Here is a 26,238-nt window from a genome sequence, read left to right on the forward strand (position 1 = left end):
TTTCTCATTTCGTCTATTTGGTCCATTTGGTGTTTTGAATTTATGAATTTATTTAGCATCTAATAGGGCACAATGTAGTTTGAGTTTTGTTATGTGAAGAACAATTAAAGTGAGAGAACAGTGCTAAATTAAGCAATTTGGGCCTAATTCCGTGTAACTTTTTCAGTCATTTCTACCAACATAAAATAAGTAGCAGTTTTTTGCTAAATGGAGTAGTCTAGACTTGAATATATGTCAGTGTAACACAGTTCCCAAATGGGTGTGAAATTGTATCATTTGTTAGTGTTTTATAAATACTTTATAATGCCATAAACAGATAAGCAAAAGTGGCAGAGCATGTCTGCTTATTGCACAACTACCTGACATTGGAAGTAGATACTAGTAGGCTGGAGGACAGGAATTGAATTCAAAATTATCTCAACAATAGAAACAATGAAAAAGATTGAATGCACCTCAGTAAAGAGAAGTGAAACGTAAGTTACTCAGGGATAATCAGTTAAATAAAAACAGGATGAGGAAACAATTGGCTTCATAAATATGAAGGAAAAAATCTGGATAATGGATCAGAGTTGATGGCACTTCCACAAACTCATTAGTCACCACTGGACCAGCAAGAATTTGGTCTGATACTTACCTTAACAGAAGCATGGGCTGGATACAAGGCTCAGAGAGCTGAAACCACAGCATGCACAGAGAAGAAGAAAGGCATGGAGCATTCTGCAAAACCACAACTTTTTTGTTTTGAAACAGTGCATGTATACAGCAGAACACCTTCATAGCCATTAATGTTTGTAAAGATCAGCTCATCTTAGCAACCAGTTCTAAAATTGGAGTGCAGGCCCCTACAAACCTCATCAGATCACATCCAGGAGGAAGTGATTTTGTTACTGTGCAGAGACTTCTACTGTATTCATTACAGCCAACAATATCAAAGCAGTGTACAGTAGCATGAGACAGCTACTGAGCTTTTTTTTCCCATAACATTTCCATAGATAGGACACTATAACTAGTAATGTATTCCTGAAGGAGATAAACAACTTTTGGTATTTTAGGGTTTTAACATTTCAAAAGCTCCATCCTATTGCTAGGATATTCTATCACTGAGAAATGTGAGTAGCTGGAAATGGTTTCTTTTTGTATTAGTCTACACCTCTTTCATTTCCTTCTCTTCATGCATCTTTCTCAGTTTTCAGTGTGACCTGCATAATGTCATTGACATGTACACAATATATGCCACATTCCAAAAAGGAGAGTAACATCTTGTATCATGAAAGTATGCCAGTGTCTGGCACTCAGAAACCAGCAGAGGAACAGCATGCTCTGTGTAGCACAGAGCTGAGTGCAATTCTCAGCTCTTGCTGGCCACATCGTTGGGTCTGGCAATTACAGGAAGAATTGGTCCGTGTCAGGAGAGCAAACATCAGCATTAATTTTAACTGCGGGATAATTTGTAGAGTTTCTTTATTCTTTTGTTAAGTTTCCTTTTGTGAGACAGCAGGGACTGACGTTTCTTGCGGGCCTTTATTTCCGTCTTCATTCTTGTTGCATTCTGAATAGTTCTCAGAAAATCAGCATGAAATATGGATTAGATACATTCCCAGACAGACAGTACATAGGAGAGGGGAGAAAGGAGGAAGCGGGAAAGACACTAAAAATCAGATGAAAAGAGCTTCAAACATTCTGCAAAACTCCCTCACAGCAGAAGTTTCTAAAGGATCAGAAGATGAAAGCGAAACGTGAAGGTTAACCTACAAATAACTACACTGGATGCTGGAATTGGATATAAAGGATGTACTTTAGAAAAACCGACCAGGTGCTTAAATGGTCACAGCTGTGACACGGCCTGAGCTGGGTGTCGCCCCAGGGATGGACCATGCACTGCAGCGGCTGAGTGAAGATGAACTTTACACCTGAACTTGAACAACGCCTGCATCCCACGCAAAGGAGCGATGCCTCGGGCACCGAGCTGTCCCTGAGGGAATTGCGCGGCACGGAAGTGACGCGCGGGCGGGAAGTGACGGCGGCGGCGGGAGTGCGGCGGCGAGGGGCCGGTGCGGGCCATGAACAGCCGCCTGCAGGAGATCCGCGAGCGACAGAAGCTCCGCCGCCAGCTCCTGGCGCAGCAGGTACGGCCCGGAGCATCCGCAGGGACCGGGGCGCTGCGGGGGCGAGGGCCTGGGGCGGCCCGCGGGCCGTGTGCGGGGCGGGACCGCGGCGGCCGCGGCGTGACTTTGTGTTTCCCGCTTTGCAGTTGGGGGCCGAGAACGCGGACAGCATCGGCGCCGTGCTCAACAGCAAAGATGAGCAGCGGGAGATCGCGGAAACCAGGGAGACCTGCAGGTCGGTATCGGCGGGCGGTGGCTGTGCGAAACTGGGGGCTCGATAGCAGTACAGGCCCGGGAAATGCGATGTGATTGCACTCGGTGAAAGAAAATGCGACAATTAGTCAAATCGGCGCCTTGACTAAGGGGAGTAGGGTCTAGTTATACCCTTCTAACTGCAGCTTCGAAATATAGGCTGACTTTTGTTTCTGGTGTTAAAAACGTACTGTGTGGGAAAACCGAGATCTGAATTTAGAATGGGCCATCTGTGTTGCCCCAGAGCCTTCATGCTTTTGCTAAGCGCAGTTCAGGGAAGTTTAGTTTAAAAGTTCTCATGGAACTGCGGATGTGTCTACGACAGAGCAGATACTGCTTATCGGTTCTCACATGTGAACAGGCTGAATTTTGTAGACAAACTGCACTGGGGTAAAACAAGCTGTACCTTTTAGAACAGAAAAAAATGAGAAATGGAAGGGAATGAGCTTAATTCTGTAGATGTACCACTTCAGTTAAAATAAACTGTATTTTTGAGAGCAGAAAAATGAGAAAGAAAAGGGAATGACTCTTTTCAAGAGTTCTATCCTTAATAAATTGTGCTGATCTCAAATACACTGAGAGAGTATAGTGTATGATGTTTTGAAATAGTTTCAGACTTGTAAGATGCAGTCAAGGCAGATTATCAAAGATTCCTGAACAATTTTGTTTGGAGACAGAAACTTTTATATGAGGACTTTTGGCTCTTCATAGGGCTGCTTATGATACTTCTGCACCAAATGCAAAACGTAAATATCCAGATGAGGGAGAAGCTGATGAGGAAGAGATTGAAGAATATAAGGTAAGAAAAAGAGGAAAAAGTTACTTTTCTCTGGTGTTGTGTCCCTGAGATACTTAGAAAATATGTGTGTATATAAAAATAAATGTGATGTGTATAGATCCTTTAATATGTGTATTCCACAGTGTCATCTCCTCTGATGCCTTCCACTGCAGAAATGTGAGAGAGAGAGGACACAGATGCTACGTGGTTCACCTCAGGTGTGACATAGGTGCATTGAACTGTACACACACCAAACCCCGATGTGTGGAGGCTTAATTAGTGCTGCTCCTAGGAGGAGGCAGGCTTAGGTGTTAGTACCCACAGGGAATAGCACTGAGCCATGGCTGGCTGTGGGAAGAAGTGGTAAAATGTGTGTGGCCTTGGGTACACACAAAAAGAATCTTGACCAGAATTTTGTTGTGTTGAAAGGAAAGCTTGCAGTTAGCAGGAGGCACGGGCCATGGGATGAGAGGAGGGAGGCTGAGGGTGGCTTCTGACCTGTCTGTGAAGTGCCAAGGAATGCAGTGGAAGAAACAAGGGATTCTAAAGGAATTGAAGTAAGAGGCATGGTTTGGGGTGTTCTTTAAGTGTCCAAAATGCCCAGGAAGAGCTAGGTTAAAAAAAACAAACCAAAATGCCTCCATGGTCATTGAAGAGTGAGTGCTTGTCAAACTCTCATGCCCTTCATTTTTAAAATGCTCATCCCAAAGCTATTTGACAGCTTTCTTCTAAAGGCATGATTATGATACAGCTGTCTTTAAGATTTGCTTTGGGATCTGGTTGCAGGGTATGTCCTCCTTCTCCCTTTTTTCCATCTTCTAGTAACCTTGCTTCTGTGGTTAAATAGAATCAATGTCAGTGTATTTATGAAATAGTGCAGTGTCTGCTGTTCTCTTGAATGCCTAAAACCAGTAATTTTTGAAAAATGAAGTCTTCATCATGTTACATTTGTGTTCAGGTTTGTAAATCTTTCTGTAATAATGTCTGTCTTTTACCTTAGTAAACTAAGAAGTTAATGTATGACAGGATAGTTCTTGATGACTGATTTTGAAAGTCTCTCTGTAAAGGACCAGACATTATTTTTAACATGATAAGTATTAGTCTGTACATCCTGTTTAGTAAAGAAATTAAGTCACCATCAGGTAGAAGGTTGTTACCAATTTATTTTACTTCTTCGCCAAGTACATGGTTAAAGAACTAAATTTTAATTACCTGTAAAGTATATACAGATAAGTCACTTGGGTTGGCAAAACACGAGTCTTATCATTAAGATTTTCCTAATCAGCGTGGAGACTTACCCTGTGGTGGGCTGTAACCACTTGCAAGTGGCCAGACTTCTTCTGTATTGTTGAAATGGAAGAATATTTTAGTAACAGTGGCTCAGATAAAATTTAGTTGAGCAGATGAACAGACATAAGAAACTTGAAACCCCAGAGCAGAACATCTATAGCGGAGTCATCAGCTGTTTCCTGCAGGCATTGCTAATTCCCTATTGGCAAGCAGATAAGAACAGTAAAATTCCATCTGCATTTATGTAACTTTTTCTTGAGGACTCTGAACCTGCTTAAATTTAGTCTTGTAATATGAACTCATACAAAAATCTGGATCCTTAAGGTGTCAAGCCCTATTGTTTTGTGTTTAATGCAACTTAGACAAAAGCAATAATAGACTTAACTAATAGTATTCTGGGCAAATCTTGCAAGTTTGCCAGTTTTGTTCAGAAAATCAGAGGTATTTCTAAAGTGAAATGACTTGTCTCTATATCCCTGACTTGCAGAGTTGGGTTCTGTGTGATGGGATCAGGTAAGTCTTCTGCAATGATTGAAAATTTTTTTGCCCTGGCTTCAGATTTGGTGGAAATGAATGTGTCCTCAAACCTGTATGAGGGCAGTTTTTGAGGTAAAAGGTGAAGTATTTTGCTTTTCTCAGGCATGTAGGAACATCTGATGAAAAAAAACCCAACAACGTGTTTTAATTTTTGTGGGGTTTTGTTTGTTGTTTGTTTGTTGGTTTCTTTTGTGGGTCTTTTTTTGGTTTTTCTGTAAAATAAGTGTAAATTTATAGTGGTGGTTCTTCATAAGGTTCAGGCTGATGTGAGTACAAAGGGCGGGCAGCAGCGCTGCTTGTTAAGCTCCCACTGGCAGCTTGACTCCAGTCTTGGAGCCTGGCTCTGCCTTGCCAGCCTTGGAGGATGGGCGATAGGGAAGAGATGAACTATTGGAAAAGTGAATAATGTATATGTTAAAGTCAGAAAGTTGAGTTGTGGTTCTGGAGAACTCCTTAAATAATCTTGTTCTTGTGGAACTGTAACAGTTGTCCCAGGGTTAATTGAGCTCCCTGGTCTGTATTTGGAAGTGACAAATAATGGGATTAGAGTGTCTGCTGCTACTGCCAAGCTTTTCACCACCCTCTGGGAGCTGGGACTGATGTTCCACCCCTTGCCTTCCCCAGGTGATTTGACTCCATTGTTTGAACCTGTATGAGTGTCTGGTTTGTGGAGTTTTCACTTTGTGTGGAGTACAAAGCCACTTGTGGTTCTATTTTGCTGTCTGCCAGCCTAATTTGAGGCAGCCCTGTTCTACTTTGCTTCTGCAAGCAGAGGCCTGCAAGCTTGGGATGCTTCCATGCCATTGTTGTGGAGGCTGAAAAAAGCTTACTTGGTTGAATCATGAACTACATGTATCTCCAGTCATTTGAAATAAAATATGTTTGAATATTGTGGGTAGTTTCTGTTGCCCTAACTCAGCGACTTAATACCAGATGCTTTGGAAAACACAGATAATTAATGTACAAGAACCTAGTATCTTGCATAACTGCTGCTGTCATTCTGTCTCTGCTGTGGCTGTGTCCTTTCCCTTTGAAAGGTGGTGGTGTGGGCTTTTGTTTGTGGCCACAAGACTTTTTAAATCACTTATGAAGGCATAAAGAGAACTGGGATGACTCGGGTATCTAACTGGTGCTTATCATCAGAAGGGCAAGATTTAGAGAAAGATGGAAGAGGGAAACAGGTGTAACTTATGATGGCATAAGCAGTTTTTAGTAAAACTCAAGCTTTCAGCTTTTTTTTGGCCTGAATAACACTTGCTGCTGCTTGTCTGTACATTTCTTTTCCTTGCAAACACTTGCTGTTTCTGATAGTAATCTTGTTTTGATCTGGTTAAACAGACAAGCAAAAAGACTGCTGTGTATCTCTTAAGTTCATCACCTGAATAGAGAAGGGGAAGCTGTGACCTGTTTATCACATCAGGCATTTCAGAAGCTGGTTCAAAGATCCACTTTGGAAATAACAGGAGTTTACTTAAAGATTTCTACAGTTAGAGGGAGCAAAATTGGGAGAGACGACACTTAATTTTTTATTCTGCACTCAGCTTATGTAGCATAGGGTAAATACAGCTGTTATAATATGGTAAATGATATCAATTAGTAGTTCTTTACTGGGTTGATCCAGGATCAGTGGGAAGGCAGAAAGCAATGTGAAGAAGTGAGTCTTCAACTTGAGTTTCTGTTCTCTCTGAGTTCTGTGTTGGATGTTCAGAGTACATCAGTGTAACAGATCTCTGAATCCCAGAAATCTCTTGAATGAACAGTTGGTGGCTCTCTAGATATATTTTATGTAAATTTTGGGGCTATAGAATAGGAATGTTAAAGTTACATTTAAGGACAATCCAAGTGAAAGACTGACATGTACCATGAGCTGTTTCTGCCAAGCGTGGACTTTGCTAAGGCTGGAAAATAAGAGATGATTGTGTGGATAAAAATGCTCAGAAGTTCTGCTGCAGAACCTCAACGAAACATATTCTTTGTTTCTGTCTAAGGAGTGAAAGTTTTGTGGGACAAAAATTAAAAGTTCTACACCTTGTAAAGCACTGTCAGAGGCTGGAAATGAAGGGGTTCTTATTTTATTCTTCTTTCAGAGGCCTTTCCCAGTAACACTCTCCTCTGGTGAGCTGGTGAGAGAGGTGCAGACTTTTTGGGGAATAGATAATTTTTTTTCGCCCTCCAACACTGGAGCTGGATCTGCTGTTTATAGACAGCCCAGTTCTCGTTATGATTCTGCTTCTTAAGGAAAGGACAGAAACAGCACGATCTTGTATGCACATTTGTAATCCCTGCTTTATTTCCAAGGATGAGGTAGAGCTGCAGCAAGATGAAGAGAACCTGCCCTATGAAGAAGAGATTTACAAAGATTCCAGTACCTTCCTTAAGGTGAGCTGCTTTTGCAATTGGAAGTGTCGTCAAAGCTGGCCTAGGTGTGTTAAACTGTTTCTGCAGCCGATGGGGGCTGAAATACAGCTTTAAAGGCTGAAGTAGTGGCCTGGAACTCACAAGTACAGAAGTTTCCTGTGAAAGATCTGTCTGTAACTGGTGTTTGCATTGTTCTGAGGCAGCTCACAATGAGCTGCAGGAGTGGTGGGCCTGATTTGGAACTAAAAGGACGGTCTAACCAGTGGAACTTAAAAAGGCATGTTGAAAAGATAATCTGCTCCTTGCTGATTTATCAGGCTAACACATACAGTGTGTCTGTGTATGTCCAGTTACCTCCTGTTGCTCTCACTGAACTTCTTCCTGTTCTCCAGGGCACTCAGAGCTTAAATCCACACAATGATTACTGCCAGCACTTTGTGGATACAGGACACAGACCCCAGAACTTCATCAGAGACGTTGGTATGTCACAGCCAGTAACTGTTTGAGGATGACTCATTTTATTCAATAGCACTTCTTTTTCTTCCCCTTTTTAGTTCCTTACAGTTTTTGGGAAGTGCAGGTACACAAACACTTCCTAGTTTTTTGTCTCAGTGTGCATACATATCGGTTTAGACATGTTTTTTTCAATTACTTAGGAGGTCCCTGTTGTTAAGGCTGCTCTTACCCTTGGTTTTACTGGAAAATACTTCACCAGGAAGATTTTTTTCCCAAACTAAGCTCTTTTGAGTCCAGAAAGTAGATGAGTTTAATAAGCAGATCTTGAAACCTTTGGAAGTTTACAGTTCACCTGTGTACTGGGCTGTATTGCCTCTTAAGCATGTAAAGCATGGAAAATACTGACATTTAAGGCAGGAAGCAGTATGGATAATGTCTCCCAGCTAAATGAGGTAACTGCTGACAGCTTGTTAGAATGCCCAAGTTTAGAGGAGGATGTTTTTCGAGTTTACATGTATCCAGACGTATCTTAACTTGCTACTGAAATGATGCTACATTGGGCCTGAATTTAAAATTGCTAAAACTAAGGCACAGTTTGGTCCTGTTTCCCAGAATCGGTGCCTAGCATTTGGTTTTTAAAAGAAGCAAGACATCTCCCTCTGCAGTTTTATGCAACAGTTCTCTGTATTTTATCGAGTGTAAGATTGCCAGGGCAAGTGGGTTGTGTTTGTAGATGGCAGCCCAAAGAGGTTTGGTTTGCCTCCAGAGGCTTTTAGTTTATTCTTCTCTATATTTTGTGAATGCTTCTGTGAAACACGTCTGGATGGTTTTTAAGAAAAATGGGCTGTTTTGACTCAGTTGTATCTTTATCTCCAAAGCACTTGGGCTTCCCATTTATATAGTTGAGATAAAGTTCTACACTGTTCTTGGAAATGAGTACGGACAATAGCATCCCATGTTGTGTGCTATGACTTCTCTGCTGTGTAATGAGTGGGGGAGGGACAGGACAAACGCTCATGCAGGTGTTGGTGGGGAGATGAGCGCAGCAGCAGCAGCTGGGCGTGAACCTTTAACAGGGCTGAGCTGTGTGTAAAGCTGCACATTGGTGAGCACACGTTTTCTGCACCGCGGTCAAAACTCTGCTGAGGTGCTGCGTGTCATTGGACACGGCCCAAAGTAAAACAAGTGGTTCCACAACACCCAACTATATCTTTCTGATGTTGCTGTTTGAAAAGAGGGGGAGACCTATGGGTCTGGGTTTGGTTAGTTTGGGCTTTTTTTGATGGAAAATTCTTTTACATCTATTGCTTGGCTGCTGATAACTGGCTTCTGTCTCTGCTGCCCAGGGGTATTGGATTCACAGTGGCTGGAAGCAACACAGTGGTGGAAATCAGGAGAACACAGTAGTAGTTTTAAGCTGTTACATATTTAAGGAAAAGGATGAAAATAGCTTTTGGGTGTTTTGTGCATGAGTAGTAGAGGTTAGGTACTGAGAACTTTGCTTTTATCATTGCAATCCTAGGATTGGGACTTAAGTTTGATTTAAAATAAGGAGAGAGATGAAGGGTTTGTGGGTTTGGGTGAGGTTTTTTCTCCAATTGATTAATACCATTTCAAGTTGTACTTTTAAATGAACATAAAGCCTTTTAAGTAACTCCTACTAAAGTTGAACTGATACTGCTTGGGAAGCAGGAATGGCCCCTTGTTGGTTTGTGCTGAACCTGCTGCTGGCAATAGCAAACCCATTGTCTCTAAGGGAGAACAAAATATACTTCAGATGTATTTTCCTTTTTACAGCATTTGCTGCAGAACATCTAATTAGCATTCTGTACACATGAAAGGGTGGAAAATTGACTTCATAAAGCTAAATGTAGGAACATGTGTTCAGATCTTCATGACTGACACCACAGCACCAAATCTTAATGTAAAGGTTACCTCAGGGAACCAGCCACACCCCAGGTACCACCTGGGAAACAGTCATCAAAGATTACACAGAGTATGCTGTAAATGAATGGTAATTAGATCTCAATATAAATTTATGGATTGGGGAAAACCAAAACAACTTCTTTCATCCTGGCACTTTTAGTTTAGATGAAAGGTGGTTTCCTTCTGGTAACTGGAGTTGTGAACTGGTCCACTGTAGTGCTCTAGAGAAGATCAGAGCATAGACACTGCATCAGTAACAGCCCTAATTAGCTGGGTGAAGGCCAGAGGCTTTTGTCAAGTGCTGAACAAAAAACTGCTTTAAAGGGTTTGGTTTGTTCTAACAAAAATTAAAATGAGGCTACGTATTAACATTTAGACCTATTCAGAATACTGGAAAATGCTTAACTGATAGAGATTTACTCTGTTAAGTAGTTGTTAACTTCATGTTTTCTTCTTCTTAGGCTTAGCAGATAGGTTTGAAGAATATCCAAAACTTAGAGAGCTCATCAGATTGAAGGATGAGCTGATATCTAAATCTAACACTCCTCCCATGTAAGTGTTCTTGTGGAAAATGCCTTTCTTCTCCAGACCTGTCTGAAGTTAGCTGTCTGCTTTGCAAATCTCTATCTTCAGCACCTGCGTAGAATTTACATTGTCTCTTTCTGTTTGTGTATACAAATTAATTGTAGCATAGAAGAATAAGAGCACTCTGTTTTTGTTAATCTAGATATTTAATGTAGTGTATAAACTAGATTTTCTTTCCAACATGTGATTATTTATAGTATCTAAAGCTTTGATTTTTTTAAGAGCAAATTGTCAACTCATTTGGCTGCAGGCTTTAATTTGGGAACTAAAAGAACATCATGTCATGGTGAATCTCATGTTATCATGTGGTTTATGATAACAAGAACAGCTTTAAAGAATTGGTCTCTTAATATAACCTTAGTTTTTCATGTACCAGCTGTTTTTTGTATAGTGTTCAGCTATTATCTTCATATCCATCAATCACATGTTACTTTGGAGTTGAAGACAAAAATGTTTAGGCTGAGTGGAAGTCATTTGTCCTCATGGACTTTGAGTTACCTCGGAGTTTTTGCTGAATGTCAGACACAGCCTCAGTGTGCAGCATGTTACTCCAGGGATTCAAACCTCTCTGAACTTAACCTAATGCTTGTCCTGTGCAGTAGTCTTAATCTGTACCACAGAAACCCACCTTATTTAATGATATGTCACATGAAACCCCATGAAATAGTTGTCTGAACAACTGAGTGCAAACTGCAGAACTCAAGCTGCTATTTTAAGCCAGGTGTGTTTTGGCATTCTTGGTCACAAAGTACAAGAGGGGGGAAAAAACAGTAATCAAATGCTGCCCTCTGACAACACCGAGTACACATGGGGAGTAGTAATCTCTTCTGCACACTTTCTGGGAAGGGGAGGGTGGTGGTCTGCTGATCAGCTTTCTTAACATTAAAGGAATTTGGGGGAGACTGTAACTTTTCGATAGTGATAGAGCATTGAGTGGTGTGCAGGTGTGGAGGAGAGTCATAAGTCTGTGTGAGCGTGTATTTAATGAAGTCAGTGTTGGGGGGGAATTTTGCTTGGTACAGGAATAGAGAAATACATTTATACTATACACAGAGTAACAATGTTTCCAGTATTTAGAACTTTTGGAATAATTTTAAAAATGTGCCACTTTCCCAGTTAGCCAGGTAGTGAGTGTTTGCTTCTTAAATGCTTATGTTTTCTCCTATTATAGTCCATGGGTGTGCAGAAAGTGCAGTGAGCCTCTACTAGGTATTGTTGTGCAGCCTGTGTGGGCATCTGTTTACTGCTTGCTAAGTTAGAATCCTAAAAAGTGTTTATTAAGACTGCTTAAAAAATACAATGCAATAGCATCCAGCCTCCATTAAGTGAGGATGTGTAATGGATCTCCTCTGGATTTAGAGCTTTTGAGGTGTACAACCCACCCAGGAGACCCTGCTCTTAAGTGGCTGCACAAAAGTGCTCTGTGTAGTTCCCAGGCCATTGTTGCACCTTGTCCAAGCAGTCTGGCATCATCTGTTTAAACAGGTATTTGCAAGCAGACTTGGAAGCCTTTGATATTAGGGAACTGAAGTCCAAATTTGATGTGATTCTCCTGGAGCCACCATTGGAAGAATATTACCGAGAGACTGGCATTACTGCCAATGAAAAATGCTGGACCTGGGATGATGTAAGTACCTTTTTTGCTGTGAAGAACATTTCATACGTTTGTTTAAGCAAATAGTGTCAGGGTTTAAATTAGTAAATACAACTTTTTGTTCTCTCTGAGCCTGGCTGAAAACTTAAACCAAGTAATAGTGGGTTTTCTCTCTGCCCTTACCTTCCCTGAGCTTTCTGTTTGGTTTTTTGCTGTTGAAATACCGAATGTCCATTGAAAATATTCCTTTCTTTCTTGGAATTCTTGAGATTCTTAACACATGCTTTTTAATATGCTGGTCTTCTAGTAAAAAGTATAGGTAAGTTTGCTTTACCGACATTCCTCCATTCTCCAAGTACTGATTGGGTAGGAAATTTTAATGGTCAAACCAGTTACAATCCCTAGAAGCTTAACCAAATAGATAAATCTCATCCGTGGAAGTCTTTCTCTTGTATTTTTTTTTAAAATGGTGCCTGGTGGTGCTGCCAGGGAAAAAAACATTCCATCCTAACAGAAAAAGTGGAAGTGTTGGAGGCAGGACTCACCCTCCTAGTTTGGAGTTACATCCTCTTAGAATGGCTCCTACTGCATTATTTTTCCTCGGAGTGGCACTGAATGAAGCTTGATTTGATGTGTTAGCAAGTTAGAGATGAATCCTTTCAACTTGTGATGACTAACAGATGCTTTGCATCCGAAGTTATTTCATCTTGAATGTTACTCATTTGTCATTGTTGAACCCCTGTCCTCATAAATTCTGGCTGCTCTTCCTGAAAGTGAAAATGGAGAGAATGTCTTTCCTACGTAGTGATAGGAATTAAACTGGGATTTTTAGGACATCTTCACAACCTTACATGGAGGGAAAGAAACAGAGTACTATGGCTTCTGTATCAAATATTTTTGCTGCCAATGGAATGATAAAATGAAGCAGAGGTTTGAGGAGGAGATCATGTGGGTTGTATTGGTCTTTTAAGCCTAGAATTTTTGTACAGGTAGAATTTCTGTTTGTCATGGTTTCACCCCAGCTGGCAGCCCAGCCCCAGGCAGCCACTCACTCACTCCCCCACCAGAGGGATCAGGGAGAATATTGGAAGTGTAAAAGCTGGAAAACTCATGGCTTGAGACAAAGACAGTTTAATACAGAAAGCAGAAGCCATGCACACAAGCAAAGCAAAACAGAGAATTAGTTCCCTTCTTCCCTTGCACCCTCAGGTGTGCTTCCTGATGGTTTCTGTGACAAAGCCTCAAGACTCAGTATTCATCCTGATACAACTGGTGATTTTTATTTAATTCAGGAACACTTTTATTGCATTTATTATTACTAGATCATGAAATTGGAAATTGAAGAAATTGCAGCCCCAAGGTCATTTGTGTTTCTGTGGTGTGGCTCAGGCGAGGGTCTGGATCTCGGCCGAGTGGTAAGATGCTGTTTTAATTCAATTTATCACGGACAGGCTTAAGAGTTTATTTTTATCTTTGACTTTTCCCTGTATAGAATTCTCAGCCCTAACTACTGAGGGATGTTTTGTTACTGTGCTAGAGGATATGTGATTTTAAATGGCATTAACTGTTTAGATAGTGTTAATGTCCAGATGAGTCATTGACTCTGTGAGGAAGCATAATTCCATGGGGTCTTGGTTTTGATGTATGCATGTTGACACAGGAGCAGGTTGCCAAGTTACAACTTTTTAAACAGAAGTCTCAGGAGTTTTCTGCCAAAAATATTCATGCTAGGAGAACAATCCTCCTGTTGCGTAAATTGAGATACAATTGTCATCTTTCTGCAGGCCAGGGAAACGCTGCTTGTATTGGGGATGCTGCAATAAGAATTCCTAATTGGCTCTTGCTGTGCTGAAACATTCTTTATTCAGTTCGAGCAGTGCTTTCCATGAAAACAATTCACAAACAACCGTTCAAGGGCAGCCTGTGGTTACTGATCTGTTTGCTTTAGCTGTTTTTCGGTCTGAAGTTGGCCAGATGGATTGGGTTTAGTCATAGACAGGTTGGTATTAGCTGGACAGCCCTTGAATAAGAAAAGTCAAGTGCCTAAGTGAGTGTTCAGTTCAGGTTACTTGATGTTTTTGTGTAGTGTGAGCTGGTTTACTTGTTTATAATGTTTAGTGTCTGCGCAAATGGGGTTACAGAAGATGTGAGGACATCTGCTGGATTAAAACAAATAAGAACAACCCTGGCAAGACCAAGACTCTAGACCCTAAGGCTGTCTTCCAAAGAACCAAGGTAAAGGATTGGCTCCATTCCTCTTTGTTTCCATTTTGTCTCTCTGTGCTAATGACACACCTGGTGTTGCTGACAGGCTTGAGAGAAAGCCAACAGGAGGACTTCAAGTTCTGTTCTGCAAAGCACATTTTATGGAGCTAAACTTAGCAGTAGAATTTGACTGAATTCAGTGTCAAAAGAAGTCTTTAAACCTGTAGATTTTATATCAATCTATTAATAAAAAATAACTATAGAAGACTGGCTATTGGTTCTAAATGCACACGAGCCAGTGTGTGCCCAGAGCTTGGACTAGAGAGAGGTGTGCAGGAACCAGAGCTCAGACAGCATCTCCTGCCTTCCTGGAGGTGATTGTAAAGCACAAGTGATAGAATGGGTCAGCTTGGTTTAAACCAAACATTTTTTTAAAGATGCTTTGTGGAGGATGTATATTGAAGGAGGTGCAGAGAAATAAAAGTGTTCTGATTTGAGACTCAAATGTCTGTTGCTCAAAAACTTGGAGAAATACAAATGGAATTCATAAATAATTGTCTTGGGTATATGTGAGCGTAACTGGCAGTTGTACTGAGTAGAGAGAGCTGGCTGGCAATTTATTCATTTCATATGTCAGTGAACCTCAGGACTCCTTCCTCATCCATTAATCATTCGTTAGCATTAAACATCCTCAAGTCTGTCTCAGACTGGCCATTGTTAGGAGTATAACTTCCCTTTAGGATATCTGGAATCTTTCTTTGACTTGCATTTACATTAATCTGAAGTTTGTTTGAAAGTGTGTTGTATTACTTATAAATATTTATAAGTATAAATATTGTGTGTTTATTGCATATAATGTTGCAAATTGTGCAGTTTGCTCATGCAGGCAAGGCTAAAACTAACACAGGAGGATTTGGGGGGGGGGGACTTTATGGCTTTGTTTAACAAAGAAAAATAGTTTCTGGTATGGGGGAATTCCTCTGTTTATCGAGCCAGAGTTGGGCTGAGGTCAGTGTTTGTGATAAACACTAAAAGGGAGTGAGTTTGCTCTGACCGAACAAACAGTCTGTTGGGCAAGCTGTGTTTGCCAGTGGTGACAGCAGCAAATGCTGTTCAGTTCTTTTTGGCTGAGGCATCTCTCCATGGATGCTTGGTGCTGTGCCACCTGTCAGAGGATCCCAGGTGTTTGTGAGTGACATGCTGTGTGGTATGGAAGTAGAATGTTTGGGATAATTCTCCTAAGGACTAGATTGAGGAGGCTTGGCTTGGTGGGTGATTTGCTTAGCCAGTATTATGCCTTCCACTTAGATAGATTCCAGGTCCAAACCCCTGTTGCATGAGTGCAACATCATCTGCAAAGATTTGATAGGTCTGATTATGTGCCTTTCATGTTTACCCAGTAACTCTGCAGACCCTTTCCAAACTTTGGGAATGATTACATGCTCTTGTCTGCAACTGTTTCCTGAGCCATCTGGTGGCGCTTAGTGAGTCAGAGTGTTTGATCCTGGGGAACATCACTCATCCAAGATTGATATTCCCAGAAAGAGAGCTCTGAAATGAGTATGTAGGAGCCTCTTTTCACCTGGGAACAATCCTGGTGATTCCTCATTCATGGATGCCACATATCACTCACTTAAATTGGTCTGCAGTGTTGTAGAAGGAAGGAAAGCAATGCATGTTATAGCTCAGGAACACTTTGGATGTTGATGAGCTGACTGAGAGTGCACTGACAGTGTGGTAGTGGTTGTAGGTTTTTATGTGGTAATATCCTCTAGAAAAGGAGCCTGAGGAGAATTCGGAGGGCTACTTTGTTAACAGAGGTACAGTATGAAAAAGTACATCTTCTTTCCACTGTGGTTTATGACTGAAAAGTTTGAAAATTATTTTGTGAATAAAGTTAGGATCAGAATGCTAAAGCAGGTATTAATCATGATTAATAACTATTCCTTTGCTCTTGCCATCACCTTTTTCTCATTTGCCTTGTGGAGACTTCTCAGCCTTTCCAGCCTAAAGTTCTGTAATTGAAGAAGTCCAAATATCTTACTTCAGCCTTGATTTGAGTTATACCACCTCATAGTGTAGTTTATCAAGCTTCAGCTTCAAGTACTGCTCTGCTTTGTTCTCAAATGGCTCCTTTGGTAGTTCCAGCTTTTCTGCTCTAGTTCATGCTTCAGACTTTTCTCTCATGTAAGAGTGGGATGTACTGTACTTAGAACTGCCTTTGCTGTCCCTTGAGCTCATGTGCCACAGCAGTAGGTGTGAGAGGTGACAGCTCTGTATGTGTGCAGGAGCACTGCCTCATGGGCATCAAGGGCACCGTGCGCCGCAGCACCGATGGGGACTTCATCCACGCCAACGTCGACATCGACCTCATCATCACAGAGGAGCCTGAAATCGGCAACATAGAGAAACCTGTGGAGATTTTTCACATTATTGAGCATTTCTGCCTCGGGCGACGGCGGCTTCACCTCTTTGGGAGGGACAGCACAATTCGACCAGGTAACTGCTATGTTGGTTTTGGTCAAACAGTAAAACTCATTTCAGGGTCCTGAAGAGGTTTCCAGATCTATGTCACAGGTCAGACAGCAGATCTCAAGGAGATACATTTTTGGTACATGTGAAGATCTGTCTGTCACAGAACTGTTGTTTGGAAAGTTTATGACAACTATAATTTATATTATTTTTTCCACAAGAAAGATTTTTGTTAACCAGTATTTTTGCCCGTCCATGTATTTAATTCCTCAGTGAGCATAACAAAATTCAGTTGAGATTCCTTTTCCCCATATGTTTACAATTCTCAGAAAAGTGATTTCTTTCTCCAACTGATTTTCAACCCCTATGAGCTTAGTGCTATTGCCAGCGTCTGAAGACCCAGTGTCTCACAGTGGGTGCTGCATCTGGCATTGATGCAAAATGCATAGAAATACATGGATCAGGACACGTTGTTCAGGTATCCCTTCAGTGCTGCTGTCGGTGGATTCTTTTCTGTCAGTGTCTCACAGAGTCAGGTTAGTCTGGTTGAACTTCAGTATTTTTTAAAAACGTTGTGGACCGTTGTGGTGTAGGAAGAAGGGGTAGGGGCTTGTGAAAGCACAGCATGAATGTTGCCACAGCCATGTGTAATAAAAAAATTTGAAAAATGAAAATAAGCCCTTAGAAATACCCAGCTGAAATCTTAACTTTTCAACAACTCTAGAGGTGACTTTTTATTCCATTAAGTGCAAGTGATGTGTAGGTAAGTGTCTCTCCCTGTCACTTGAGTGTTCATTTCCTGGGAAAAGGACAACAGTGGCCTTGAAGCCTGAAGTTTGTTGTTGCTTCTGCTGACTGTGGTTTTATTCCCCAGGCTGGCTGACGGTGGGACCCACCCTCACAAACAGCAACTTCAACGCAGAAACGTATTCCTCGTATTTCACGGCTCCCAATTCCCACCTGACCGGCTGCACCGAGGAGATTGAGAGGCTGCGGCCCAAGTCCCCACCGCCCAAGTCCAAGTCTGACCGGGGCGGGGGTGCTCCCAGGGGAGGAGGAAGAGGAGGGACTTCAGCGGGACGGGGTGAAAGGGGCAGGGAGAGGAACAGAACCAACTTCCGTGGTGAGCGGGGCGGCTTCAGAGGGGGCCGTGGAGGGACCCATCGAGGGGGCTTCCCCACCCGCTGAGGAGGTAACGGCTGCTTCTCCTGGTCTACACTTTGTCTAGGAATCTTTTCTGTAGTCTTGTTCTTCCTGCAGTGAATTCCTCTGGGGACTCCAACTAGATGACTTTTACAATTGTTTTTGGTGCACACTGTTGCAGACAGTCGGCCTTGCAGTTTGGCACAGCCCCCCACCTGGCCATGTCCTGCACAGGCAGCACTGAACTCACAGCAGAGAGCACCAGCCCTTCACACCACAGGTAGGACTGTGAAGTGACCCCCTTGCTCTCCTCTGAGGAACCTTGCAAGGTGGAGACTTTCTTCTCAACTTGATTTTCTCCAAAACATGGATTCCTCATCCACATTTGGAGGTTTGGGTTTGGATTGACTTGGATTAATATGGTGGAGTGGGCACGAAATGCAGTTCTGAGTTGCATGGCCACAGCAGGTTTGCTGTCTTATGGAAGAAAAAGTGCTGTGTCTGTATTGACACCTATTTTAACTTCTCTGAAACTAAGGAGCAAATGAAATAAATAGAATTCTATTTTTTCTTATTTGGTTTAAACTTCCCAAATTATTCCTGGGAATAGGAAAAGGGTAATTTTTAATTTATGTATATGCACTCACCTTTCATGTCAGTAGTGGGGAGAGTGGTAATTCTGTGAGTTGTGTGTTGTGCTTCCTGGAAAGCACCAAGTTGTGCATTTATGCACAGCCCAGAAGTTGTGCACAGGTCTGGGTTGCTCCTTGGGTGGGGCTTTTCCCCCAGTGTGTGTCTAACACCTTGTTCTGTGGGAGGGAAGAGCAGTGTTCCTGCAGAGCGCTCCCAGTGACCTCGCTGGAGGGAGGATTGCACACAGGAGGTGGTGTGTGCTTCCCAAAAATGATCGCCTGGTGACAAGGAACACTGATGGAACTGAGTGCTGGCTTTGCCTGCGGGTGTTGCACACATTTGGGAATGGCTGTTGCTGATCCAGGGCAGTGTGGAAAGACAGTGACTCCCTTCCCTATGTACAGTGTCTGTTTTTAGCAAAATCACAACTCTGAGCTTCTTGTCCAGTTCTTGGTAGGCTGAACAAACCTGGCTTTTTATGTCTCAAGGTCTTACATAAGGATTTTGGAAAATTGGATTTTAAGTCTCAATGTTTCTCTCTCTTGAAGCCCAGCTTTTAAATAATTGTCCTGTAAAGTAGCGGACTATTAAACATGTTTATCAAAGCTGATGTTGAAATATTTTTCTTAATATTTTGTGGGTTTGTTCTCCTTGAGGTTTTGGAATTGCTAAGTGGTTTCCAATGTGCTGTTGTAGGCAGGAACTGTTCTTTTGGTGCATGGAATGTTGGCACAGAAGATTTGGAGGGGCTGGTGAACTCCCTCGCTTTGGTAGAGTGTTTAGCAGGGGATTGCCATAGTGGCAATGGAAGTTGCCTTTTGCTTACAGCTTGTTTCTTCTGCCATATTTGCACATCTGGAGAGTGACTGGATTTGGGGAAGGGGTGTTTTAAAGGTGATGTTCATCTGTTCATTGGTGAAGTCTGCCACAGGCTGTGTGGAACAGCACCTGAGAGAAGGTAAATGCCATAGTAGCGATACTTTTTTTTGATTATTTTTGCCCTAGTTGTGTTGTTACTCAAAAAGAAAGACACTTAACCTTAGGACCACTGCTTTTGTGCCAGAGACAAATATTTTCTTGTTTTTCAATGAGTAGAAATGAGTAGAAAATGTTAATTTCCATTTCTCCATTTTAATTACATGCCCACTGCTGGTAGTTCAGTGCATGGGCTGCTCTTAACATACACATAGGCTACATGGAAGAGGAGGGTCAAAAACAACTGGATGTGATGTGCTTCTGTATCAGGGCTGCTCAAGACTTCACTGTCTGCAGAAAATAGTGGCAGGTGATGGAGGTTTCTTGGTTCTTCCCCTCAAAGCAGAAATAGCTCAATTCCTGTAAGGGGAAAAAAAAGAATAGTGCTGCAGAGAGTGTTAGATTAGAGCTCTCTGGATGGGCCACCTTTGCCAGCAAAATGCAATGTCCATGTTGTTAATGAGCAACTGATGGAATGTTTTAATTGAGGTTAATGGACAAAGAATTCCACATCTGCACTTGTCCTCCATGAAGAACAACACCTACCCCTGCTCATCTGAAGGTGGCATTTCAGCAGTGACAGACTGACAAAGGCTGTAGAGGTAAGGCAGCAGTGCAGGGCTGTGCACTCCCAAATCTTGGTCCGTGTCCCTCTGGGGACTGAGATGAGACTTAGGAAGTACTGGAGTGAGACACAGTCCCACACACTCCCGTGTACAGTAAAAACATCAGGTCATTTTCTTAGTCACTGGGATTTGGACCATATAGAAATGGTGACTAGAGATGAAAAGCTTTTAATTGCATTACTGGTTGTCAGTTGAATTCTCACTTATAACACTTGCACAGGAGCAGGAGGATAAGGCTCCGAATCACTGAGCTGATGAGTGTTCACTTACCACAAGTAAATGAAGATTTCACTTGAGCATGCTCTCCTGGAAGATAAAGAGCCTGATGAGTTTCTTCCTTTCCACTTTTATTAAATGCACAATGCCTCCAGTCTCGGTTGGGGTGCCTGTCTAGATCTTGTTGTGCCTTTCCATTCTGGAGGAGGCTTAGAGTACTTGGACTATCTTGCACCCTGTGAATTCAGTGAAGGATTCAACACCTGCACTGCCTAGGTACTCAGCATGCCTCAGCATTTGGCTTCAGAGGGAATTTAAGACCCCAGTCAGCTGTAGATCATTGTAAATCAGCCATCAGCTGGAGAATTGTGTCCTCCACTCTGACAGTGTTGGTTACAGGAAGCTGGCTGGAATGCTGGCTGTGCTGTGCAGGTTGGCTCTCAAACAAGGAGTTTTGAAAACAAAAAGCTGCTGTCCAGAAGAGCCACCCCCCTCTGTGCACAAAAGGCAGATGATGCCTTCTGCAGCCAGTGCAGCCTGGCAGCGCTGCTGGCAGCTGTGGCACCAGCACACGTCTCTGGTTCTTAGGGACGTCTATCAGACATTACAAAGTAAATTCTTCATACTAACATCATAAAAAGTCCTACAGTCTAGAGAGGGAAGTGAGGTTTTAGCAATAGAGAACTGCTCTTGAATAGAGAGGTTACAAGGAATGCCACAGCAATCACAACTGCCATATAAGTAATGTGAGTATGAGAATGAAGGCACAGGTCAGTGTTCAGCAGCAACACCTTTTTATACAACTTCCTTATGGTCCATGCTGAGTGAAAGTAAATGAAAACAGATCAGTGCCCTATTAGAGAAATGCAGGGTAATAGCAGTCCCCTCTTAGCTCAGAGCAGAAAATACCTTCTCTTTATCTGTATTGAGCAGTTTTTTGTCATCTCTGTTTTTCAGCTTCCCCGGTGCTTCCGCAGTTGGCAGGGAAGAGTGGAAGATGAACAATCTCCCAGCACATTCTGCAGCCTGTTCCAAAGACACCACATTGGCACGTTTATTACTGCAAGGTTAACAAGCCCACACTCACACACTGCGCGGCTCTCAGAGAACAGTGGAGGCTTTCTGCAAGCTCCTCGGAGGTAAAGAATTCATTTCCAGGCTCAGAGCCTGAGGGAATAAGCCCCCAAACAAGCAGGGGCTTTTCTCTCAGTAAGTATCAGTCCAACACACAGGTTTGCCGGCCGAGGCATTGTGACAGCACGTCCTCCAGAGGAAAAGGAGGAGTGCCTCTCTTGGAGACTTTCCAATTGGATACAAGCACTATGCAACAGGCAGCAAAATACAAACACTCAAATTGGATCAAATTAAAACGAAATGCAGTTTAACAGAAAAACTCAGTTCAGGCACACTGGTGTTCCATACATTTTTATAAACGGGTGACAATTCCATCCCTGTGGTAGTAGCACATTGAAATCTACACTGCCAAGACGGCAGACACAAATCAGAAATCGTGATGTTCACAGGACATTCCACCTTTCAAAATAAGCTGGGGCATTCTGGGAAACCAGAAATCCCTTTGTTATGGTAGAAACACAACTGAAGACAGCACTGACTTTTCAAAGAGCTGAAGTTTCACCCCTAATATTTCAAGAAGAGTTACTTTTCATCACAGATGCCAATTTCTTCAGTTCCTTTTAAGAAGCTTTCTCCTGAAGGATGAAAGACTTCCCAAATACCTGTTTATCCTGATATGCATCAGAAATTACTGACATTGCTTTTATCAAAATTTCTAAAGTGTATATCTATTAACAAAATTTGTTTCATGATCTCTTCATCATAGTTATTATCCCTGTTATTGTTGCTACTATTAGTAGCCTATACTGTCATTAATGTTACATGATTATATATTTCTTGGTTTCCATTACTGAACTCTTCTGATCTGATCGCCTGGGCTGGGTCTTGTCTCTGACTCCCCTCCTTATCCCGCTGCGAGGGTGGGAGCGGGCAAATGGCTGCTGGTGCGGAGCTGCCGGCTGGGGTTCAGCCACCCCTGGATCATTGTGGGGGCTCACAGGGGCCCAGCGCTTTGGGAGCTCAGAACTGAGACCACGTCCTGCAACTTTGGGCTCACAGAGACCCTCAGCTGTATTTTGGGAGCTCAGGATCAGACTCACATGATCAGTTTTTGGGCTCACAAAGAGAGGCTGAGTGCTGCATTTGGGGGGTGCAAAATTCAGGCTCAGAGCTTAAAAACAGATTAAATCCTCCGTTTTGGACTCTGAAACCAGGCTCATATGGCCAGTTTTGGGGCTTAGGAACAGTGACTAAGGCCTGTGCTTTCAGGGTTTAAGTCAGACCAAAAGAGCCCAGACTTCAGAGACCATGTGCCACAGTTTGGCTGCTCAAAACCAGGCTAATTTGGCCAAGTGCAGACACATTAACTGCGTCACAATTTGGGGACTTGAAACCAGGGTCACTCAGACAACATTTGGGCTCAGAGAGAGTAAGTTCTGCAATTTAGGGGCTTGAGGCAGAGACAAGTCCTGTGTTCTGGGGTGCGGGCTTCACAAAGTGCTGTGTTCTGGGGGCTGAAGTAAAGCCCAAATCCCGTGTTCTGGTGTTCAAACCGGGCTCATTTGGCCAGCGTGAGTCTCCGCTGCTCAGCTCTAAGGCCTGCCTTTGGCACAGCCCGATCCCGGGCTCACCCGGCCCCGCGGAGAGCTCAGAACCAGCGACTCGGACCTGCCTTTGGGGCTGGAGGCGGAGCCCCAGTGCCGTGCTTTGGGGCTCAGCCCGGGCTCCCGGGACGGTTTTAGGGCTCAGAGCAGAGCCGAGCCCAATCCCCGCGTTTGGGGGCACGGGCAGAGCCCAGCCCCGCGCGTCGGGCTCAGCACGGGATGCCGGGGTCTGTCCCGGCACCGGCAGAGCCCCGGCTCCCCGCGGCCGGAGCGGGCCCGTGCCCGGGGCCCCGAGCCCCACGCCGGCCGCAGCCAGAGCAGGACACCGGCAGGACCCGGGAGCGAATCCCCGGCCCTGCCGCAGCTCCGCCGGGAGCGGCCCCCGGGCCGGGGCTCGCACAGCGCCGAGCGATGGTCCCGAGCGAGGGTCCCGGGACAGCGGCCCCGCACGGGGCGGGGCAAGGGCGGGACAAGGGCGGGGCGGGCCAGGGCCGGCTCAGGTGCTCGGGATGGAGCGGGGCCGGCTCAGGTGCTCGGGATGGAGCGGGGCCGGCTCAGGTGCTCGGGCCGGGGCGGGGCCGGGCAGGTGCGCGGGGCCCCAGGGCGGCTGCGCGGGGCGGGGCCGAGGTGATTTGAGCCCCAGGACTCGCCCCCGGCGCCATTTGCTCTTTCAGAGCGCGGTGGGGTCGGCAGCGGCCGGTCCGGGCTCCCCCGGCGGGGCCCAGGTGAGGTCTCCCCCTCTCTTTCTCTTTTCTCCCCCTCGTACCCCTTACCCCGCTCCCTCTCCGCTCCTGAACACCCCCTTTCCTCCTCTCCTTGCTCCCCTACACACCCCGACCCCCTACACTACCCTTCCATTCCTCCCCCTCCTGCCCCTGACCCGGCTCCTTCTCCCCTCCTGAATCTCCCCTTCCCTCCCTTCAGTGCTCCCTTCCGTGCTCTCCCTGCACACCCCGACCCTCCACTCTACCCCTCCTTCTTCCTCCTCCTTACCCCGCTCCTTCTCCCCTCCTGAAACCCTCTTCCCTCCTCTCCCAGCTTCCCTGCATAACCCGACCCCCTAGTCTACCCCTCCTTCCTCCCCTCTCCTTTCCCGGGCACCCAGCCCGACCACCGCCCCCATTCCCCCTCTACCTCTCTTACCTACACCCCCCGCACCCGGCCTCCCCATAACACCTCCCCCCGCTTCCCTACAAACCCCGACCCCGCTTCTGTTCCTCTTTCTCATTCTCCGTCCGCCCTCTCTGCCCCTCCTGACCCGGCCTCCTGACCTCCCCTCTACCCTCTCTATTCCCCCATTCCCTCTCTGCCCTGCTTGTCCCCCCTCTCTCTCCCCTTGTCCCCCCCTCTCTCTCCCCTTGTCCCCCCTCTCTCTCCCCTTGTCCCCCTCCCCTTGTTCCCCGTCTCTCTTTCCCCGCAGCCGCGGGGTTCGGGGCGCCGGATAATAAAGCCCAGAGGGCCGGAGCCCGGCGCCCCTCGCTCGAGCCCCCACACGGGGCCGGGCCCGCTGTGCGGGTCCCCCCATGCAGTTCACAAACACCGCCCGACACCGCCGGGGCTCCGGCTGTCCCCACATCACACTGGGGGTCCCCGGGGGGGGGGGGTTGGGGGGTTCAGGATGGGCCCCCTCCTCAGGAGGGGGTCCTGGGGTGGGATGGGGTGGGGTAGGGAGGGTTGGGAGGGAGGGCCCCCTCCGGAGGAGGGGGTCCTGGGGAGGGGGTTGGGGCGGGGCCCCCTCCGGAGGAGGGGGTCCGGGGTGGGAGGGGTTAAGGGGGGTCCACCCCCTCCTAGCCCCTCCTACCCTGGACCCTCTCCTCCGGACGGGGTCCAGCCCGACCCCCTCCCTGGGACCCCCTCCGCCGGACGGGGGGGGGGGGGGGGGGGGGGGGGTCGGGGGTCGGGAGGGGAGGGGAGTGCTGCGGCCTGAACTATTTTTTTCGCCTTTTCTATTCACGGTGCAGAGTGACGTGACCCCCTCTGCTGCCCACCCCACCCGCCCCCCCCCCCCCCGTCCGGCGGAGGGGGTCCCAGGGAGGGGGTCGGGCTGGACCCCGTCCGGAGGAGAGGGTCCGGGGTAGGAGGGGCTAGGAGGGGGTGGACCCCCCTTAACCCCTCCCACCCCGGACCCCCTCCTCCGGAGGGGGCCCCGCCCCAACCCCCTCCCCAGGACCCCCTCCTCCGGAGGGGGCCCTCCCTCCCCTCCCTCCCCCCCCAACCCTCCCTAACCCACCCCACCCCAGGACCCCCTCCTGAGGAGGGGGCCCATCCTGAACCCCCCAACCCCCCCCCCCCGGGGACCCCCAGTGTGATGTGGGGACAGCCGGAGCCCCGGCGGTGTCGGGCGGTGTTTGTGAACTGCATGGGGGGACCCGCACAGCGGGCCCGGCCCCGTGTGGGGGCTCAAGCGAGGGGCGCCGGGCTCCGGCCCTCTGGGCTTTATTATCCGGCGCCCCGAACCCCGCGGCTGCGGGGAAACAGGGAAGGGGAAAAAGGGAGAGAGAGGGAGGGTAAAGGAGACAGGGGAGATGAGAGGGAAAGAGCGGGGGATAAGGGGGACAGGAGCGGAGATAGGGGGAGGTCGGGTCGGGATGGGCAGGGAGCGTGGAGAGAGAAGGGGAAGAAGGTGTGAGCAGCGGGCGGCCGGAGGGGTGCAGGGGGAATAGAGGGAAGAAGGTGTGAGCAGCGGGCGGCCGGAGGGGTGCAGGGGGAATAGAGGGAAGAAGGTGTGAGCAGCGGGCGGCCGGAGGGGTGCAGGGGGAATAGAGGGAAGAAGGTGTGAGCAGCGGGCGGCCGGAGGGGTGCAGGGGGAATAGAGGGCAGGGATAGCGGGGAAGAACAGGACAAGAAGATAGCGAGGGTCGGGCTGCGTTAAGAGGGCAGGGAGTGGGGACAGGGGGAGACCAGGTGCGAGGGAGGAAGGGGAGAGCTACGGGGGAGAGGAACTGGGGGTTTGCGGGGGGCAGGGAGGAGGAGAAGACAAGGGGGAGAAAGGAAGGGGAACAGAAGGGACGGAGAGAAGCAGGGGTGGGAGGCCGAGGCTCCCGCGCCTCACCTGGGCCCGGCCGGGGGAGCGCGGCCCGGCCGCTGCCGACCCCACCGAGCGCCGGGGTGGAAATGGCGCCGGGCGCCACTTCCGGGCTTTAAATGCCCTCGGCCCCGCCCCGCGCAGCCGCCCTGGGGCCCCGCGCACCTGCCGGGCCCCGCCACGCGCACCTGGGCCGGCCCCGCCCGCTGGTGCCGCCCCGCCCCGCCCCTGAGGCAGCGCCGCGCCCGCCCCGCCCCGCGCGGGGCCGCTCCTGGCCCGGGGCCGCTCCTGGCCCGGGGCCGCTCCTGGCCCGGGGCCGCTCCTGGCCCGGGGCCGGGGCCGGGGCGGGGCTCGCAGGTGGGCGGCGGTGGCGCGGGGGGCGCG

At 46.5% G+C, this 26,238-nt stretch overlaps 2 protein-coding genes across 4 annotated transcripts in view; one reads left to right on the forward strand and one right to left on the reverse strand.

The window, feature by feature from the left end:
• Positions 1–1,987: 1,987 nt before the first annotated feature.
• METTL14 (methyltransferase 14, N6-adenosine-methyltransferase non-catalytic subunit) lies at positions 1,988–18,939 on the forward strand. 3 transcript variants are annotated; one of them, XM_069012557.1, is made up of 12 exons: positions 1,989–2,126; positions 2,252–2,340; positions 3,069–3,156; positions 7,261–7,341; positions 7,713–7,800; positions 10,164–10,254; positions 11,773–11,914; positions 13,204–13,296; positions 14,000–14,116; positions 16,375–16,585; positions 17,433–17,750; positions 17,883–18,939. In XM_069012557.1, exons 1-11 carry the CDS (start codon positions 2,061–2,063, stop codon positions 17,744–17,746), a joined length of 1,380 nt encoding a protein of 459 aa, XP_068868658.1. In that variant the 5' UTR covers positions 1,989–2,060; the 3' UTR covers positions 17,747–17,750; positions 17,883–18,939. The 3 variants fall into 3 exon arrangements, with proteins under 3 accessions (XP_068868659.1, XP_068868658.1, XP_068868657.1); XM_069012556.1 differs by having other exon boundaries at positions 17,433–18,939; XM_069012558.1 differs by lacking the exon at positions 14,000–14,116 and having other exon boundaries at positions 1,988–2,126; positions 17,433–18,939.
• A 506-nt stretch (positions 18,940–19,445) lies between these two features.
• SEC24D (SEC24 homolog D, COPII coat complex component) overlaps positions 19,446–26,238 on the reverse strand; it is a 67,160-nt gene continuing 60,367 nt past the window's right edge. Inside the window, exon 24 of the transcript XR_011150415.1 lies at positions 19,446–19,669. The gene's annotated coding sequence lies outside the window, so the exon portion shown is untranslated. The remainder of the gene's footprint in view (positions 19,670–26,238) is intronic.

Source organism: Aphelocoma coerulescens, chromosome 4 (genome assembly GCF_041296385.1).
Source record: "Aphelocoma coerulescens isolate FSJ_1873_10779 chromosome 4, UR_Acoe_1.0, whole genome shotgun sequence".
Taxonomy (NCBI): domain Eukaryota; kingdom Metazoa; phylum Chordata; class Aves; order Passeriformes; family Corvidae; genus Aphelocoma; species Aphelocoma coerulescens.